Below are 21056 nucleotides of genomic sequence, written 5' to 3'. Positions count from 1 at the left end.
CCATACTGACCATTCTGCATGCAAGTGTAGGTAGGCGGCACACATCTCAGAGTTTCAGTGTGTGCCTCTTGGACACCTGCAGTACAACCACGGCACCACTGCAGAAGTCCCCGCTGCCCTCCAGGGCGTGAGTAGGTTTTTAAGCATGGCTGCAACCATACTGTGCATTTTCTGTGGCCGTTGTGTCCGAGTACGGCGAGGGGCATGACCCAGGCAATGCTCTGGCACCTCACCACCGTTAGCGCTGTCTTGGTGAGCATTTAGATGCTGTGGGAGTTTGCGTTACCTGCAGAGACCTGTCTAGGGCCCACCAGAGTGATTTCAGTGCTCAGGTTCCAGCTGTTTGGTTTTAGGAGCAGGGCTCTGAGCAGGTGTGGTTTCCCGGCAGAGACTCAGGAGACACCAAGGCTCTCATAATGGGAGGCCTTTGCCCTTCTGACAGACGCGAGTTCTAGTTTAGCTGTAAAGGCTACGTGGCTACTCCGGATAAACGCTTTAAACCCCCTTCCCTGTTCCTGGGCTGCCCCTAAGAAGAACCAATTATGGGTTTAATTTTACGTAAAAAGCTACCAGTCTATCATCTGAGTTGTCAATAGTGGAAAAGAAGGGGCCATTTTAAACGAGGGCTCAGGTTGTTCTTAGTATGCTAACAGAAAGAAAACCACAAAATAAATACAAATTTTAACAAGCCCGTTTTGAAGTTAGGCTTCTCACTAGGGCCAGTTTCCCAGATGTAATGTGCAGAATTGGCCACTAGATGGCAAATGTTTCCTTTGGCTTAACCACAATGACATTTCACAGCTTGTAGAATGAAATAATCAAAGGTAACAACGCCAGAGGGTGGGGGGAATTAAGAGAACTGAGAATTTTCTTCTGGTGGAATATAATATGGTATAACCACTTGGCATAGCAGTGTATCAGGGTTTTAAAAAGTTAAAATCAAGTTACACAAACCCCAGCAATTCTACTTGTAGAAGCACAGGTAAGAAAACACAGTTCATCATCACGGCGTTCACCCACACAATGGCACTGCTCAGCGAGCCACCATGGTGCCAGTGAGATGTGCTGTGTGCATGTAATGGAAGACCGTTTGGAACACATGTGACTGTGCATGAGGCAGACCTCATCAACATGAGTCAAGACCACACTGCATTAATGTGACATATTTATAGATGACCAACAGATCTGTGGCCACTGCCCAGAAAAGGGAAGGCTTGGGGTAACTCGGGGAGGTGATGAAGCGTTTCAAGTCTGAATTAGGAAGAACTGGCTCAATTCAAGTCAGTACACAGTTACCAAAGTGTCGGCGAGCTGACCTCAAAGCCCTGCACTAGACCAGGGACTAGGAGACCAGAGAAGACCAATGGTGCTGCTGCTAGGACCCAAGCGACCCAGTCGGTCCTGCTCTGGTTCCACTGCTGGTGGCCAGCGTGGGGAGAGAGGGCGCCGGGGGAAGGCTTTGCTATCAGTACCACTCATTCTGAAACAGTTACAAAGTTACAGTCAGAATTCCTTCCTGGTCTGCCTGAGGCACTTCTGATGACTCACTGCACCTCAGTGCACCGGCTGCTACTTAAAATGGATACTGTTAGCTTCCTAAACCCAAGGTGCAATGTAACGTTTTACAAATGGACACATTCAGGGGAAAGAAAACCACGTGCAGTGACAGGTTATTTGCACCAAGTCACCAGACTGGGCCTAATTTTTTTTTTTTTAAATCATCAAATTCACTCAAGAAATTTTAAGGGTGATAAGCATTTGACCAAAATTCACTCAAGGTGGGGGTGATGGCACACAACTTTAATCTCAGGCCTCAGGAGGCATACAGGTGAGTCCAAGATTGCTTGGTCTGAAGAGTGCGTTCCAGTTCAGCCAGGGCTACAGTGAGAGCCTGCATCTGAAGATGCTCGTTCTAGGACAGTCAGCAGACCTCATGGGAATGTGGTACCGAGCACGAGAACGGTGAGTCTTCACTCAAGGCAAGAGTGCTTTTCATTCTGGATTCTGGGGCGGGGGGGGGGGGGGGGGGAGTTAGCCACACTGCTGAGACCACCTTACAGGTCAGGGCCTTAACAGTTCTGTGTGATGGTGCCCACCTCTATCCTGGGAATGCTGAGGCAGGACTGTGGCAGGTTCAAGACTGCCCTGAGCTATGTAGTAAATTCAAGACTAGCCTGAGAGAAATTTTTGCCGTCTCAAAAGCCAAAAAACTAAAAAGGAAGGGGTTCTGGTAACATTTCTGAATTCCGCCAGTACCCCTCCCCCACGCTGCCAGAGCAACCAAGGCATAAAACCCGTTCAATGTACATAGTCGAGCTGACTCACCAGGAAGGGGAACTAGAGTCCTAGGTGCTCCCTGAGGAACCAGCTACAACTGGTACAGTTCTGCCCACTTAAACAGCAGGGGAGAACGAGGGAACTAAGGCAGTATCTGAAATAGCTACAAATCTGTGGAGCCCAAGACCGTTCCGAGCTGGGCATGGTGTGAGCACTAACTCAGCTCCCAAGAGGCTGAGGTGGCATCACACAGTCCAGGTCAGTCCGCACTACAGAGCTCTTGTCTCAGAACCCAAGGGTGAAGATGAGGCTCAAGGCTCACTAGGAGAGGAAGCAGGGTCCTAGGTCTGATTCCCAGAATTGCAAATAGACAAAACCCAGCTCAACAAAGTCCCAGGCAGCAGAACTGCTATACCAGGCAGACATTTCAAAATATACTGCTTAAAATGGACAACAGTCAAACTTCAGTGTATATATACAACATACATACACACGGAAAAGGAATATGAAATTTCAAACAGCCAAAGAGAATACCTCCCTAGTTTGCTATAAAAAAAATTACATGAAACATTAGACTCTCCAGAAATACACACACACATTTTAAACTCAGAGACCAAGGAAAAATGTGTAATTAATATTTACAAATATTTTATATGTAATACTGGTGTCAGCAAATTAAGTTTGTTTTGTTTCCCGTTACTATGGTAAATGCCCCACCAAGCGACACATGCACGTGCTAAGTAAAGGGAAAGCAAACGGTGGGTAGCCGGAGGGCCTGGCCACCATCTGCTCTGTTTGGGAGCCTCCAATGCCCTGACAGTGACTCAGTGGGAGCAACTTGTGCCTCGCACTGTGGTTTTCTTTCTGGAGCTGAATCGTCCACCTATGCAGGGTAATTCCACTCAAACTTTTTTAAGTTATATTTTAAAATTAGCTGAGTAGTGTGTTTCTATAAGGCATTTTCATACAGCTTTAGTTTGGCTTAATTCACTCCTGCCCCCTCCCCTCCCCATCCTGTCCATCCTGCACCCACTACTCCTGCCCCCTCCTCCCCTCCCCATCCTGTCCATCCTGCACCCACTACTCCTGTCCCCTCCTCCCCTCCCCACATCCTGTCCATCCTGCACCCACTGCTCCTGCCCCCTCCTCCCCTCCCCACATCCTGTCCATCCTGCACCCACTGCTCCTGCCTTCTCCTCTTCCCATCATTCACCCACTACTCCTGCCCCCTCCTCCCCTCCCCATCCTCTCCAATCTCCTCTTAGTCTATGAGCCTCCAGTACACTCCTCTCTTTCGTATTTCCTGTAGTCCACTATCCCTCCACTTAGAGTTTGCAATTGGACTTTGAGATGGTAAATTTCCACAGGCTCTTCACACACCCTTCCACTGGGCTGGCTTCCCCTCACTCCAATGTCTTCCATCTCTGTGTGCTCCTCCCCAGCTTAAACAGATGGCCTGTAATCTCCTATCCCCCAAAGCCTGGTAGGAAACCCCTGAAACATCCCTCACCAATACAGCATGAATTAGATACTAAATACTTTTAAAAATAGTCATAGAGAAACAAAAGCAACAAAGAAAATTCTCAATTTTATCACTTATAAAAGCATTTTGTGCAGCTGCAACAGTCTCTTACATAGACATTTAACAGCACTGTAAGGTCATAGTTCACTTGGGGATCAAGGAAATGAGTTATACTCTGTAGAAGTAAAACATTTACTCAAACATCACAAAACAGTGAAAGACAATGGCAATTTGTTTAGAAAGTCCGAGTGTCAATATAGTAAAGAATGACTTTAATCACTAAATGGGGGAACCACACAAGGAGCCCCAAAATGTGTCTTGAATTAATGCACAAGGGGTTGAGTTCAGTGCAATGATAGTCCCAGCTTGATGGCAGGTGGTGGCAAGTGCATCCCCTGAGCCCTGGTTTTCAATGTCAGCCTACGTGACACAGAGTGAGACCTCATTTTAAAAATTTTAGCCGGGTGGTGGTGGGACACGCCTTTAATCCCAGCACTAGGGAGGCAGGAGGATCCCTGGGAGTCTGAGGCCAGCCTGGTTTACAGAGCGAGTTCCAGGACAGTCATAGAGAAGCCTGTCTTGAAAAAATATATTTTCCACTCATAATTTCAGTTGCTTACAGCACACCCTGGGAGGCCCCTCTGGATGCTTCACGCCTGGTTCTGTGCACTCACTCACCATCTGAGCACACTGTTCCTCTGCCCGCAGTCATACCTCAAAGCATGTCTGTTTAACCTGTAAAGAGACCACTTATTCTATTTATTCCCTTCTGCTGTTGTTAGGCCCGCCAACATTCACAGGTGCAAGGGCACAGGCTTAGCGTGTTAGCTGACCACTGTCTAGTAAAAATCAGAAATGGAGTACACCCAACATAAAACAGAAAAATATTTTAAATAATCAAATGAGATATTAAGATCCTTAGCTTGGACAATAAAAAAAAACAGGCATGACAGTAACCACAGGTGTCCAGCCATCTATGAGACGAGAAGCTGACAGCAGCCACGTTTCAGGTCATCCTCGCTCAGCTAGATGCAGCTGGTCTGCCATGTGTCGGGGTTAAGAGCTTGCAGGGTGGCTGAAGTAGAGGCAGCTACACCAGAGCACACTGACCCAGCAGAACCAGCTCTGAGGCTTACATCACATGCATTACACTAGCAAGCCGGCATGCGCTGCTTAACCCCACTCCCTGAGAATCTGGCTCTGGAACTCGGGCTACCATTCCCTCATACTCAGAGCCCTCCAAGACCCCTTGTTCAGGGACAGGCTGCCCCCGTGCTCCTTGACCCCCTGGGAAAGGGAGGACAGCAGAACAGGCCGTGCCGTGAGTGCAGATGCTGTGCTGTCCAGAATGGGGGAGTAACTGGAAGAGTAGAGAAGACTGCGGCCTTGAGCATGGATGTCTCGGCACCTCATGCCTCAGCTACTGCTCACCCGTGATCTAAAATGCCTCTGGTGGGAACAACCGAGGAGAAGGCCTGGGACCTACCTTATGGCTGTCCGGGGTTTCTGCTAGGCGGTGAGAGTCTGCTGTGATGTTCTCCTGTCTTTCTGCTGCTTGCTGTTTAGCCTTTGATTCCCACTTGCTGTACATTTAAACTCCCTCATCTGAAACAGAACTCACGGCTATCATGGATCATTCTCCATACAAAAAAAATCTGACAACAGAAAAAAATAGCCAAGCACTGGGCCAAGAGCAGGGAGTCCTGTTGAAGGAGGAGGAATTGGATGGGCCGGGGGGGGGGGGGGGGTGGTCAAGGGAACCTGCAGAGATAGCTGACCTGGGCTCGTGGGAACTCACAAACTCTAGACTAACAGTCAGGGAGCCTGCATGGGACTGACTTCGGCCTCCTGCATGTGGGCCACGGTTTTTGTAGCTTTGTTTGTTTGTGGGGCTCCTAGCAATGGGATCAGGACCTGTCCCCAGTGCTTGAGCTGGTTTTTGGGAACCAATTCCCCATGTTGGGATGCCTCACCCAGCCTTGATGCAGGGCGAGGAGCTTGAACAGAGACAGAGGAGGAGTGGATGGTGGGGAGGGGGATAAGGAGGACAGAGGGGAAACTGGCTGGTATGTAAAATAAATGAGAAAATTTAATAAAAATATTTTCTGTTGAAAGATGATGCTGATTTGAGCACTTGGGCTGTTTTTTTGTGTGATCTGTCTAGGAGGCACTGGGCCAGAGGTCAGATGGCTGGAATCCACATGAATGCCAGGTAGGTGAAGTGAGCTGCACTCTGGAAATAGGGAAGGGGATGCCCAGGGCAAGCTAGATGTATAAATGAACTCTGAATTCAACTGAGTCTACCCCAGTGAGTAAGATGACAGCAATCTAGAAAGTCTTAGTCTTTGATGTTAATCCTGTACCCACACATGAATGTGAACACACGTGCACATGTGTACCACACATATATACCTACAAACAATAAAGGGCTGTTATATCACAGTGGGATTATCAATATGCTGGGCTTCAGATTATTTGCAGAAACATTCAGTTAGGTTCCAATAAATACACTGCAGGACATTAAATAATGAAAAGGAACTGGTAGTTTCCATTTTCTCTGTTTTTACCAACAATATATTTTATTGATTAATGACAAACTTGAACTAATCATCAAACTATACTGCATAAAGGGCTTTTGAAAAATGCATTCATTTCCTGATAATAAATAAATTCAGTTTTGTACAATTATCAAAACCAAGACAGTGACAAATAACAAAATAAGAAAACGGATCCTGGGTCCCAAATCCAATGACTAAACCAAGGAACAAAGCTAAAGGAACCTTGGGATTTCCTTCCTAGGGTCATGTGCTGCGTACAGTTCCTCTCCACATCTCTGCCCTGGGCAATGGACTGAGCCAATCCAGAGCCGTCACTAAGACATTCCCAGTTGCACATTTTGCATGAGATGGGAAAAATAAACATAATAGCCCTAACTGTGAGCAGTGCTCTTGGTGGGTGAGGAGCCAGCATGGGTGCCTGTAGTTCTAAAACTCCAAACAGAAACAAAGGGCTTCTTACAGACACTAGGACGGTTTCAAGAGTGCCTCAGAAACACACATTTCCCTACTTTGTAAATACCCAAGAACTGAACGTCACCACCTACAGACAAAAAGCAAAACATAAATTCATCAGCACCATGTAGAATGACCCTCAAGTCTTCATGTTATGAGCAGACTTAATTCTCCTCTGCGAAAAACCACTGCTTGCAGTTAGTATCTTCAGGAGAAAGAACAGATACAACTCAATAAATTACATTTTATTCATCAAAATAAACAGCTATTTTAAGGTTTGGCACTACATGAAACCAGAGATCGACGGCTTCCTGCCTCCTTTGCTATTTGCTAGGGCAGAAAATAACACACAACCTGGTGACATACAGTTCTCCAGCGCTAGGGCCACAAGGTGAGTGTACTCACAACACAACAGCTGGCATTCAACAGGAGAGTACCTGCAGTCACCAAGGGGGCCACAGAAAATGCTGGCTGTCGTCCCATTCATCCGCTGTGACTGCATTGCTGCTGGTGGGACCTAAGTCACATACAGTCAACCACATTAGCGGACCCATGGCCGACATCTCGGATCTGGCTAGTTAAGCAGTCACACACGGCTACACCGGCACCAGCTCTGCAGTGAGACACAGGTCCAACCAGCTCCCACCTGGAAAGACAAGACGGGACTGACACCAAGAGCACAGGGTCCCAACTGGGGGACTGCGTTAAAGGACAGCAGGTTTCCAGAGGGAAGGGTATTTCCAGATGTTACGTTAGTAACAAGCTTTCCTCCGTCATCTCAGGCCCGCTTCCCACAGCTTCCATTATCTACAATGCACCATAGTAAATGGAAAATTAGAAATCAGCAATGCTATATGCTTTAAATGCTGAGCTGTTCTGCCTTGCCTAAGATAGCCCCTGATTGGTGTGTCATTTCTATAGATGCTATCTGCTCATTGGTCCCTGAGGAGCTGGACCAACCATCAAGGTAGTAAGTTCTTTTGGCAAGTTTATCTCAGCACACTGCTGAACACGCTCCATTTGGTGAGTAACTGTCAGCCTTTAACCACACCTAATTTATGCACTGATTTATCTTAGGCACGTATGGACAGGGGAAGAGTTTGAGTCTACCTGTGTCTCAGGCACCCACCGAGGAAGGGTGGCCCCAGAGGATAATCAAAGAGCTGAGCCCTAATACCATGGAGTGATCACACTCCACTAAAGAGACAGTACGTTACTTACTTATTCAGCACGGGATCGAAGGCTTCCACTGTGTTGAGGTACGCATTGCCATTGTGGCCGCCAACGGCGAAGATTTTGCCCATCACCGTGGCGATCCCTACTCCACCCCTGGGAGTTGTAAGTGCCGCCACGTAATCCCACTTGTTGCTTCGAGGGTCGTACCGCTCAACTGAACTCAAGGGCGAATTATCATCAAAACCACCTATGAGAGAAACATTTAAAAACAGAATTGCAGTTCATAATAACTTACAACTAAATCTCAATTCAACATCTTACAGAACTCAAGCTTCTCCTGGGCCTGGTGGTACACGCCTTTAATCCCAGCACTTGGGAGGTAGAGGCAGGCTCTGCAGATTCCTGAGTTTGAGCCCAGCCTGGTCTACATAGCAAGTTCCAGGACAGCCAAGGCCTTGTCTCAAACAAAACAAAACAAAACCAACCCTCAAGCTATTTTTTAAGTTTTCTTTTTAATATTTTTGAGGTTTTTTGTTTTGTTTTGTTTTCTGAGACAGGGTTTCTCGGTGTAACAGTTCTGGCTGTCCTGGAACTTGCTCTGTTAACCAGGCTGATCTCAAACTCAAGAGATCTGCCTACCTCTTCCTCCTGAGTGCTGGGATTAAAGGCATGCACTACTCCAGCCCAGCTGAATAAATCTCTTCTAATGGGTTAATTTTATTATATCAATTGAAATGAAATAAATCCACTAATTTTATGTGTATAACCAGATGGATTTTTGGCATTCCAGTCTCATCACAACTGTAACTCTTTTCCTTGTAATCAAACCTCACTACTGCTCATGTCCATGTGGAAGACCAGGGCTTTGGAGTGACACTTTCTACAGCCGTCTTTTTCACTGGCTCCATGTTATCTCCCTAGGAAATAGGAAAGAATCAGCACTCGGGACTTAGCTCAACAGTAAAGTCCTTGCCTAGCACACAAGGAGCTGGGTTCAATCCCTACAAGGAAGGAAGCATCAAGGCCAAGGCAGAGAGGACGCAGGTACAGTCAGGCTGTTACATATGCCTGCACCTCACACTGCTGTTATTCAGATGGCTGAACCCATTTCAGGTCGGATCTGAGGTCCATGAGGTTGTTTTCTGTAGTTCTCAGCGCTCAGAGTTGAAGCCAGTGCCTCCTGCATCTAGGTGAGAACTTTGCCACTGTGCTGTCCCAGATCCCAAGAGGGTTGCTTTAATGTTCAATCTGAGTTTGAACATCTGTTCAGAGACAAGATGCTCCGGTGGCCATGTGACACATGGTGGTGACCTGTCTAGGGTTTGTCTGGACGTGTGAAAGGCTGCAACCGTATGCTGTAAGAACTTCAGTCCCTACACACTCAAACTCAACCTCCACTCTATTGCTTGTACAGGCACGCGGCTGTCTCTGCAGAGGAGGCTGAGGTCAACTGTGTTGTTGCCCTTGCTTCTCCAGCAAGAGCACAGACAGACTCAGCATTGCTTCGACCTGCAAATGAAAACAACAACCCATTCTTCTCCTAAGAACTATCTATAAATGGCATAACCCTAACAGCACACTTCGGTGTATACCAGGATGTAACGTGCTAGCGGCCTTTCTGAGCAGAGCTCCTTTGTAAGGAGGGCTACTAACTACAAAAGTGTCTGTGCTGAGCACAGCTACAGATGTGCACTGTCTCTGACTCCCAGGACAGTTCTGACGGGGCATTCCCAGCCCGCTCACAGTCATGAAAGGCCCCTTGGAGGCAGCACTGCACTCTGCCTTTAGGAGCGAAACGATGCAGACTCTGCCTCCTCTTCATCCAGGGCAGACTGTTCCCCGCATGTAAGAATCAGAGAAAGCGCGGCTCTACACATCCTTCTATGTCAGCACTTCAAACGGTCAAAAAGCAACAGAAAGACTCACACAGGCTTCACATGGAAAAGCCATTGGGGTTCTGGAAACTGTACTTTTGCTTTGAAACGAAGCGGAAAGAAAGCAGGTCTCCAGGCTTTGGAGGATTGGTTTTAGCAAAGCACATTCTGTTTCTATGTTTGCAAATATATATTTCATCAAATGCAACCCCTACTTTAGATGTAATCTAAGTTTTGCTCTTTGGATTTTTGTTTGTTTGTTTGAGACAGGGTCTCACTATGCAGCCCTGGCTGTCCTGGACCTATGTAGAGCAGGCTGACCTAAAACTCACAGAGACCTACCTGCTTCTGCCTTCTGAGCGCTAGGATTAAAAGTGTGCTCTACCACACCTGGCAGAAGTTTTAAGTATGAAGATTTAAATCAAGAAGCACTAATGTCAACTTTAAGAATTCAAAAGCACACCTCCGGGCTGGTTCTTAAAGATTAAATCTGATGGTTTGTTACTGTGTTATTTTATGGCTCGTGTCATCATATGCCATGATATATTAGAGAGATGACATGTACTCACCAACAACATATAAACAACCATGGAGTTCACTAACACCATTGCCGGCTCTCCGCTGGCCCATCTCTTTGACTTCTATCCACTTATCCAGGTGAGGGTGGTACCTTTCCACACTGGACAAGGAGGCCACTCCATCATTGCCGCCCACTGCATAAACATGGTTCTAGAGGAAGGAAACAGGCACCGGATAAATGGATTACCCACAGTCCTAACAGGCGAGCAGAATGTAGGAAGCCACCACTTCGTGAACAATCTGGTACAGAGTCAGCCCTGTAGCTGCTGGCGTGAATTAGACCATGTCGCCCATGGGTGTGGCCATGGATGTGACTGGTACATCCATGGGAAGTGGCTGTGTAACTTACTACTAAAGCCACAGAGCCAACGCCTCCACGGGGAGTGTTCATTGGTGCCACTGCACTCCACTGGTCAGATTCGATGTCATATCTCTCCACGTCACTGAAGCAGGTATTGTCATCTAACCCTCCAATTGCATATATTGGGCCCCCCAAGGAGGCCAAAGCAATTCCTCGCCTGCAAAAAAAAAAAAAAAAAAAACCAGTATCTGAGTTTGTTTCAGGAAAAAGAAGACATTTTTATCTATGCAAACCACTTCTGAGGACGCTCATCAAATGGTGTGGTTTTCTTCCAGTGTTTTAAAATGTATTGCTTCTGAGTAGGTGCTGGGTCCTTTGACCTGCACAGGCTGCGGGAAACTTGGGTCAAGCTCTGGTTCTTTTTTCTTTATTTTTTTCTGGGGGTTGAGTCCAGGACCTTGCATCTATCAGAAATGCATTTTACCTCTGAGCTACATTCTAACCCTAAATCAGACCTAATGATGCAAAACCCAACAAAACAGAATAAAGAAATCCAAAGTGTTCAATTGCCAAGCAGACAGTTATATAACTGAGGAGCTAATTGGGCTGATAAGAGAACAGTCTTCTATGGATTCAAAAAGCAAACCAGTTCTGAACCAATAGATTTGTTTAGTTGCAGGGTTTCACTAAAACACCACACAAAAAAGAACATTCATGCTGTGTAGACACTGCTTTATTTCTGAAAATTATTTATTTTTCTTCAAAAGGATGACTCAGCCCCTACTGAAAGTTAACTCACTGTTATAAGGACAATAAAAAAGGACAAATTATGGCCACCAAAAGTTGAGCTATTCTAAACCGCTGCAGTAGACATAGAGGCCTCCGAGGATAAACAGTTCACGTAGAGTCAGCTTTGGGTCCCTGGTAACATTAGAGAAGTGAACACCAGCTTTGCCCCTTCTTAAGCTTCCTGGTGAAAAGCACGGGATGCTCTAGTCCCAGTGGGTACGCAACACCCCACTACTGTCACACGGCACGGTCACCGGTGTATTCCTAACCTCATCGTCTCTTCTTAATGTAGCCTAGGCCATTATCCCTGTGTTTACATCATTCAACTCTTTGTGCATCCCTGCATACACCTCGTTTTCAAATTATAAACAAAAATTTCTGTATAAACAGATTACATGAACTGCAAAAGATGCACCTGAACCAAAGGTTTAAAGCATAAAGAACAGCGCAGCGATCATCCTACAGAGAGCACAACATAGGAGCACTGTGATTATAATCTCCCCGAGAGCTCTTCACTCTTCGAATGCAGACGACTGTACTGCAAAGTCTCTCTCTCCTCTATGTAGATGACTGTACTGTGTACACGCTAGCCCTCTCCTCTATGTAGATGACTGTACTGTAAAGTCTCTCCTCTATGTAGATGACTGTACTGTGTAGACACCGTACATGCTATCTCTCTCCTCTATGTAGACGACTGTACCGTGAACATGCTAGCCCTTTCCTTTAAGGTCTATATTTCCACTTGCACAAGGCAACTACTTTACTCTGCACCAAACACCTGCACACCCCATCTCCCACCATGTAGTCCTGTTCTATCTGATGCCTTAGGCTTTAGTACAGACCCTCGTTTGACACCTGTTAGAGGGTCTGTCTCTAGAATATCTGGTCTGCTTGTTGGGGGGCTGCTGCTGCTGGCTGTTACTTTGTGGTGCTGGGAACCTGAAACATGCTAGGTACACCCTGTGCTACAGAGCTGTAGCCCCAAGCCTACTGCCTGTCTAAATCCTGCTTTGGTGACATGATTTTAGTTGCTCTTTTATCTCAGGATATTGGAAGTTCCTATTCAAATAATTAATAAAAATTTACAAGCAGCTAAATTACTGAATTATGTAATTAGCAATCTCCCCTTTAGACAAACTCTAATACTCAAACTATAGTTCAATTTATTATAGATGAGAATTTAATATATCTTAAAATCAGTAAAGAAAACAGAAATCAATAGAGCTATTTTCTTAACAATAAGCTTTACTCCTAGTTACTATCATATTTAAGAGAAACACTGCATACATTTTTCTTAAGGTCAGGAACAAGACAAAAATACCCATTTCAATTTCTATTCTTGGCCGGGCGGTGGTGGCGCACGCCTTTAATCCCAGCACTTGGGAGGCAGAGGCAGGTGGATCTCTGTGAGTTCGAGACCAGCCTGGTCTACAAGAGCTAGTTCCAGGACAGGCTCCAAAACCACAGAGAAATCCTGTCTCGAAAAACCAAAAAAAAAAAAAAAAAAAAAAAAAAAAAAAATCAATTTCTATTCTTATGGTATCAACTTGTCAGTCAATAAAGGCGGTATGCAAAGCAAATTAGAAACCTAAGAGTGTATGAGGAGGGGCTGAGGGATGTCTCGGTGGTCAAGAGCACTTACTGTTTCTGACAACTCTGACTCTAACTCCAGGGGATTTGATGCCCTCTCTGGCCTCAGTGGGCACCTGCATGTATGCATGCATGCACACACATCTGTAAAGAAAAATGTATTGGGAAAGCGGCAGGAGTTGACAGTGCTGCATCAATGTTTATTTCTGATGCTGTACTATAGCTGTGAGACATTAAGAACAGAAGCCGGATGAAAAGATAAACGGATATAGCTAGCGTGTCTGAGCTGCAAGCCAGGTGACTCTTTGCTCTAGAGAGCTGGCTGCCCTCCAGCATCGGAGGCTTTTTAGCAGCATCTGTCTGGCCAAGGAGGAGGTAAGATGATCTTCAGCTGAGAAGACCTGATACCTGTAACTCTACATCCCCTTGAACAGAAGTGTGAGGCCTGCCTGCATGATAGGAGATCCTGTCTCGACACAACAGAAAAAGAAACAAAGCAAAGCACCGGGGCCGTGGAGGTGGCTGCAGGTAAAGGCACTTGCCACTGAGCTTGGGGACCTGTGTTTGGCCCCCAAGACCCATGATGGAAGGAGAGAACTGATTCCTGTGAGCTCTCCCTGACCTCCACATTGCACTCCTGCTGCAGGCACGCACCTCCCTTCTCCACCAAAATAAACAAATGAGCGCAAAGAGAGTTTTAAATAAAATTAAACAAAATGAACAAAAAAAAGGAATGCTACCGTATTTGCAACTTTTCTGAAAAAAAAAATCTAAAGTCATTTCAAACAAAAAGTTTCAAAAGGAGCAGCAAGGCTTCCTACAGAAGACTCTGGCTATCATGATGGGAACTAAGAGGCAAATCCATTCAAACAAGCTTGAATGTGCGGGGTGTGTGTGTGTGTGTGCACGTGCACAGGTGTGTACAGGTGCTGGAGTTCACAAGAAGTGTCAGACCCCCTGAAACGGGAGTTACAGGTGGTTGTGAGCTGCTCATTGTGGGTGCTGGGAACAGAACTTGGGTCCTCTGGAAGAGCAGCAGAATCTAACTGCTGAGCCATCTCTCCATACCCTTTCGATTCCATTTTTTTTTTTTTTTTTGAAAAAGCATGGGACAAAACTGGTCTCACTGAACATAACAGACAATGAGGACTACTGAGAACTGAAGAACAATGGCAATGGGTTCTTGATCCTATTGCACGTAATGGCTTTGTGGGAGCCCAGGTAGTTTGGATGCTCACCTTAATAGACCTGGATGGAGGTGGGTGGTCCTTGGACCTCCCACAGGGCAGAGAAACCTGCTTGCTCTTTGGGCTGAGGAGGGAGGAAGACTTGATTGGGGGAGGGGGAGGGAATGGGAGGTGGTGGCGGGGAAGAGGCAGAAATCTTTAATAATTAAATAAATTAATAAAAAAAATAAAATAAAATGGCATAGTTTTAAAACAACAAAAAAAAGATTTATTTATATGTGCACTGGTGTTTTGCTTGTGTTATGTCTGTGCGAGGGTGTTGAATCTTCTTGAACCGGAGTTACAGACAGTTGTGAGCTGCCACGTGGGTGCCGGGAGCTGAACCTGGGTCCTCTGGAAGAGCAGCCAGTGCTCTTAACCACTGAGCCATCTCTCCAGCTCCCTACAATTCTATTCTTAAATATAAAAGTTGTGACAAAGCATTGCTTTGGGTGCGTTGACAAAATGGGCTCGAGAAGGATAAGTTTCTAAAGGTAGGAAAAACCTCCAAGATAAGACTTTTCCGTATTGGTCCTTTTGACTTTATACTATCAGTTCAAAAAAGAGCCGCATGGCACCTACCTCTTGGTATTCATTGACGCCTTCATCATCCATTTATTAGTGAGAGGATCAAACATCTCCATGCTACCTAAGTGTTCATTCCCGTCATGGCCACCCACTGCATACACTTTACCTGTCAAAACAAGTATTTTCATTTGAGTTCCAAGTGATATTAATGTTATTTACATGCAAGCAATACATAAGCAGAATGTCATAATACATTAACTTTTAATGTTTTTTTCTGTTCAACATGGAATTGATGTCATCAGTAGGAAGTGAAAATCAGTGAAGCTTTCACTAAAAGTGTAAAGCTATATGCCTTCAAACGCCATTCTTGGGTTTCATCACTTTTTATTAAATAGCAAATGAAATCATTAATTCTGCTTTTAAAGCAGGTCAATAAATAAAAAAAGGCTAACAACAAGTTATAAGGAAAATGTAAAACTGTTAATATAAAGTGATCATCCTCTCTCGAAGAAAGCGAGAAGACTGTGGTCTAGGACTGACCTATAGCCTCAGCCACCCCAGCAGTTTCCTGCACTATACACTTACAGAAATCACATGTGAAATCATTACTAAAAATTAATTAACTGCAGAACCATAGAAAATTGTTAGAAAGCTTTTAAGAACAAACATTTCTGAAAACACAGGCTGGGAGACAGCTCAGCAGTGGGACGTGCTGGGTGCTCTTGCACACTGAGGCTCTAAACTGTCGGGAGCTCCAGTTCCAGTGCGATCTGATGCCCTCTGCTGGCCTCTTCTTGCACCAGGTACCCACATACACAGACACATAGTCAAACACACAAAACGAAAGTAGCTTTAATCTCAACACTTGGGAGGCAGAGGCAGGAAGATCTCTGACTTCAAGGCCAGCCTGGTCTATAGGACGGGTTCCAGGACAATAAGGGCTACACAGAGAAACCCTGTCTAGCCGGGCGGTGGTGGCGCACGCCTTTAATCCCAGCACTTGGGAGGCAGAGGCAGGAGGATCTCTGGGAGTTCGAGGCCAGCCTGGTCTACAAGAGCTAGTTCCAGGACAGGCACCAAAGCTACAGAGAAACCCTGTCTCGAAAAACCAAAAAAAAAAAAAAAAAAATCAAAACTGAGTAAATAAACAATAGAATAAATAATAAAAAAAATTCAGCCAGACAGTGGTGGCACGCGCTTTTTATCCCAGCACTTGGGAGGCAGAGGCAGGTGGATCTCTGTGAGTTCAAGGACAACCTGGTCTACGAGAACTAGTTCCAGAACAGTTAAGACTATGACACACAGAAGCCCTGTCTCAAAAAAAAAAAAAACAAAAACCTCTTGAAGTACATAAAAAAATAAGTTAGGAGATGGGAATGTAGCTCAGGAGGCAGAGTTCTTGCCTATCACACAGGAAGCTTCAGGTCAGTTCCCAACACTGTAAACTAGATGTGGGGGTGCACACCTGTGATCCCAGCCTGAGAGGTAGAAGCAGGAGGATCAAAAGGTGAAGGTCATTCTCAGCCTTTGGCAATTTGAAACAGGGTATTGCCATGTAGCTCATGCTGGCCTGGAATTAAAATCCTCCTGCCTCAGTCTCCAAATGCTGGAATTACAAGTATGTGCTATCCAGTTATAAGAATTTTGCTTTCCCAGCTGCTCAGTTTTAAATGTATACACCAACATGATAATTTATATACCAACATGGTAATTTGGTATATTTACATAGCAATGTGCTAATTTATAGGCCAACATGCTAATCACACCAACATGCCAAACATCTGTGGACAGAGGCAGGCAAATGACCACCACTCAAACATTTCATCAATATATTAAAACACATTACAGTTAATATGTTTCTTTATAAAAAAGACAATCTCAAAGCTCATGTAATGAAGAAGAGCACCATAGTTTAATGATGTCACTTCAGCAACAGCGGGCTCACCTTCCACAGAGATCACACCCACGTGTCGCCTCCGGCTATTCATTTCTGGTCCAAAGAACCAGCTGTTCTTGCTGATAGAATAGCATTCAATACTACGGAAGGGGTCACCAGAGCCACCTCGGCCACCCACACAGAACAGCACACCTGGAGGCAGAGCACAAGACACCGGTCAATATCATGGCTTTGAAAACTTTATTTTTTAATCAGTTGGAAAACAATTGCCAAATTCTGAGTAATTTTTTTTTAAGGATGAGTTATAAAATCTAATTTCCCCTTTCCTTGAACTTTTCAAAGACTATGATTCATTGGTTATCTGTTCTTACTTATGTCCTCACTCATCACAAGTGTCGTTGCTAAAGTCATAATGGAACTGATTTTATTTAGGAAAAAGGACAAATGTATTCCTATACTGCAAAGAGAACCTCTGCACAGCTGTTTGCTTCAATCAACATCTCATGTTTCCCTCTCAACACAAGACAGAGTTAAATACACTCTACCCGTCTGGAAGGCTCCTTCTAGGTCTCCATCCTGTTTCCATGCTCCGTCCACTGGCCACTCTCCACTTTCTATGCTCTGAGGTAAGGTCCATCTCTTTGTGTTACACTGTCTGTATCTCAGCATCTTCAGTGAACACACCGAGCCACGCAGCCACCTGAGACCTACAGAGCCCAGACAGCCTGTGTCCAGAGCATTGTCTTCCTTCCTTCCCGACATGTCCCACCTGTCCCTATCAAGCTGCCCCTATCTGGGTGCAGGTATCACGGGCTATGACTCAGTTACAAGATCCCAGCCCTTCCAGTCAGCCAACAGAACTGGGCTGATTAAATGACAACGGCCGCACAGCCCACCAGGAGCAGCACTACCAGGAGGTGTGGCCTTGTTGGAGGAAGTGTTTCCCTGGGGGTGGGGTTTAAAGTTTCAAACACTCAAGCCAGGCCCAGCATGCCATTCTTCCTGCTGCCTGTGGATCTGGATATAGAACTCTCAGCTACTCCTCCAGCACCATGTCTGCCTGTGGGCTGCCTGCCATGCTTTCTGATATGACAATAATGGACTAAACCTCTGAACTGTAGGCCAGCCCCAACAAAATGTTTTGCTTTATAAGAGTTGCCATGGTCATGGCATTTCTTCACAGCAATAAAACCATAACTAAGACAAGGACAATCTAATAAAAAGCTGTTTCAACGGGCTTCCATAACCTCTATCCAAAAAGCTTCAGCAAATGCCCTGGATTGTAAAGATGGTTAAGGTGCCATATTCTGTATCTACTCACCACAACTGGAAGAGAGACTTCAGTGTGACTCAGAACCATCTGAAGGTGTAGAACACAGATCTGGGGTCTGACCCTCAGAGTCTCTGACTCAGTCACTGGGGAAAGGTTTAAGGACTGAATTTCTAACAGGCTCCTGGGGTGGCCATTGTCATCACACTCTGAGAAGCACTGAGTGCTGTCATGGTAAAGCCTTAGGGCTAGAGATGTGTGTGCTCAGGGTTAGAACGCTTGACTGAGGGCCGGGATTCATCCTCAGAACTGCAAGATAACATTACACCTTCAGCACAGCATACATGCCCTCCCGGCAGCCCCCGCAGCAGCCCAGGCTCCAGCACACGGATCCAGCCAGCGCCCACTCGCGGGACTCCTACAGCGCTTTCAGTGACTGTCATGACTAGAGGACAACTGTGGGAGTGAGCGCCACACAGCAGGCAGTGCCTGGCATGTCCTCAGCACTCTGCGGAGATAAAGGGAGCCACATTCCTCCTAATAGGCATCCTGAAGATTTCTGAAGAAAAGGCTGAGCTTTATTCTCTCTTGGAAACTTTTCCTGTCCCTTAGAAAGCAGCTTCTGTCATCCCCTCTGCACCCCACGTTGGGTGGTCATCTCACTGGGTGGTCATCTCACTGGGTGGTCACCTCACTGGGTGGTCACCACACCGGGTAGTCACCTCACTGGGTGGCCACAGCACCTGCAATGCTCTACTGAATTTATCTGTTCAATTGTCTTTTCCCTGCACCAGACCAAATTCCCCAACACAGGCTGTCTGTCTGCACGTACAGACAGCCCAGACAGAGCCTGCAAGAACAGGCATTTAATGTTAATGAGTCACTACGAAGATGAATGCATTTACCCACTCGCGCTCCCCTTTCCACGAATTCACACTCTGAGTCAGAGAAACCCAAGTAACAGGAGATCAGAAAGATCATGCAGTCAATCTTATAATAAACCAAGGTCTTGGAAGATTAAGGAATTGGTCCAATATAACGGCGGGACTATAATCCCAGAATGTAAGCTTATTCTTAGATGACATTTTCTCTAAACTACATAGGTGACCTTTGAACATGTTATAAAAGAAAGAAACAAACTGAAATAAAAAGGAGGCAAAGCTATCAGAATACAAACGTTGTTTCTGTAGAGTTTGGAAAACTTCAGCCTAATTCTTAGTTGTCTCTTCTCTAAATGGAGAACCACCATCCCTAAATGGAGGACCACCATCCTTAAATGGAGGAACACCGTCTCTAAATGGAGAACCACCATCCCTAAATGGAGAACCACCATCCCTAAATGGAGGACCACCATCCCTAAATGGAGGACCACCATCCCTAAATGGAGGACCACCATCCCTAAATGGAGGACCAACGTCTCTAAATGGAGAACCACCATCCCTAAATGGAGGACCACCATCCCTAAATGGAGGACCACCATCCCTAAATGGAGGACCACCATCCCTAAATGGAGGACCACCATCCCTAAATGGAGGAACACCATCCCTAAATGGAGGACCACCGTCCCTAAATGGAGGAACACCGTCCCTAAATGGAGGAACACCGTCCCTAAATGGAAGAACACATCCCTAAATGGAGGAACACATCCCTAAATGGAGGAACACCGTCCCTAAATGGAGGACCACCATCCCTAAATGGAGAACCACCATCCCTAAATGGAAGAACACATCCCTAAATGGAGGAACACATCCCTAAATGGAGGAACACCGTCTCTAAATGGAGGAACACATCCCTAAATGGAGGACCACCATCTCTCTGACCAAAGGCTGAGTCCTCTGTGAAAACCTGTTCTGTAACAATCTTATGACATGTGAGACCACACACATGAAAGTCTGGTATATTCTGGCACAAGCCTAGGCTGGTGAGATGTCGAATTCAAATCTGGTTTGCAGAACACTTGCCAAGTACGTGCAAAGCCCCAGGCTTCATCCCCACAGCAAACAAGCAGAGAAAATGGTGAACTTAGAGAATTTAATTAAACATCTTAACTATATGAGACAGGATTCACAAAAACAGAGTTCTGTGATGGGAAAACAGGGTTGGCCTGGAAGTCTACATAGTCACTGTCTAGACTAGGCTGGCATCAAACTCACAGGATAAAAGTCTACCTGCCTCTCCCTCAAAAGTGCTGGGATTAAAGGCATAACTGAAAGTGCAGCCTGGCCGTAAATGGAAACTTTAACTCTATTTACTGACATTAAAGAAGAAGAAATAACAGTCTTTCTCACACTACTAATTATTTGGAAGAACATCTTCAGAAGCAGGTAACTCATACTCAGGCTGACTCTTTCTATGGCTGTCAGGCTTCCCCTCACATCACTATTGGTAACAATGCAGAGGGACTGATGTACAGGATTCTGTTGGCTGAGCTGCTGGACTTCACTTGTATTCTCTCATTCCCCAAATACGAAAATAAAAGTGATCAGGGCACCGTGATATATACCTGAAATCTCAGCCCTTGGGAGGTGGAGAAAGAAAGATCAGGTATTCAAGGTCAGCCTGGGTTATGTGGGGACTTTCAGGTTGGCCTGGGGTGTATAAGACCCCATCTCAAAACAATACACACACACACACACACACACTTTTCTTGGGGAAATATAAAGTGGAAAATAGTATAACTAATAGGAAACTATGTGCTTCTTAAAGTATAGGAGTTTTAAATTCTAAGGGTTTAACACAGCCTTTCACACAAACGTTAGGTATGTTTTTATGCTTTTCTTTGGATTCTGTTAAATACAATGACAAGTACTGAAATATGTGATGTGTGCCAAGCTCAATGTCTGGCACTATAGATACAAGCCTTAAAGATTTTCAGCCACTTCTGAAGAGTAGGTCAGTCTCGAGACATGTCAATAAACAGATTACAAGACAACACAGTCAAACAGGTTCCAACAAAGTTTTCTAAAGGCCCCAGTAGTGTCTAATCTGCCCAAAGAACCAGGGAAGACCTCAGAGG

The 21056-nt window shown here is 45.6% G+C and overlaps 1 protein-coding gene across 5 annotated transcripts in view; it reads right to left on the bottom strand.

The window, feature by feature from the left end:
- Positions 1-5747: 5747 nt before the first annotated feature.
- The window catches only part of Klhl8 (kelch like family member 8), a 47637-nt gene continuing 32328 nt past the window's right edge, over positions 5748-21056 (bottom strand). For 3 of the 5 annotated variants that reach the window (XM_057773090.1, XM_057773089.1, XM_057773091.1), the window contains exons 5-10: positions 16819-16962; positions 14928-15039; positions 10789-10957; positions 10430-10589; positions 8032-8233; positions 5749-7456 (exon numbers count right to left, since the gene is read on the bottom strand). In XM_057773090.1, coding sequence (XP_057629073.1) covers positions 7333-7456; positions 8032-8233; positions 10430-10589; positions 10789-10957; positions 14928-15039; positions 16819-16962 — 911 coding nt within the window. In that variant the 3' untranslated portion in view covers positions 5749-7332. Of the gene's footprint in view, positions 7457-8031; positions 8234-10429; positions 10590-10788; positions 10958-14927; positions 15040-16818; positions 16963-21056 lie in introns of all 5 variants that reach the window. The other 2 variants (XM_057773093.1, XM_057773092.1) reach the window with 1 other exon arrangement.

Source organism: Chionomys nivalis, chromosome 6, assembly GCF_950005125.1.
Source record: "Chionomys nivalis chromosome 6, mChiNiv1.1, whole genome shotgun sequence".
Taxonomy (NCBI): Eukaryota; Metazoa; Chordata; class Mammalia; order Rodentia; family Cricetidae; genus Chionomys; species Chionomys nivalis.
The sequence above is the reverse complement of the archived record's forward strand: the minus strand, read 5'-3'. Positions and strand labels throughout refer to the sequence as shown.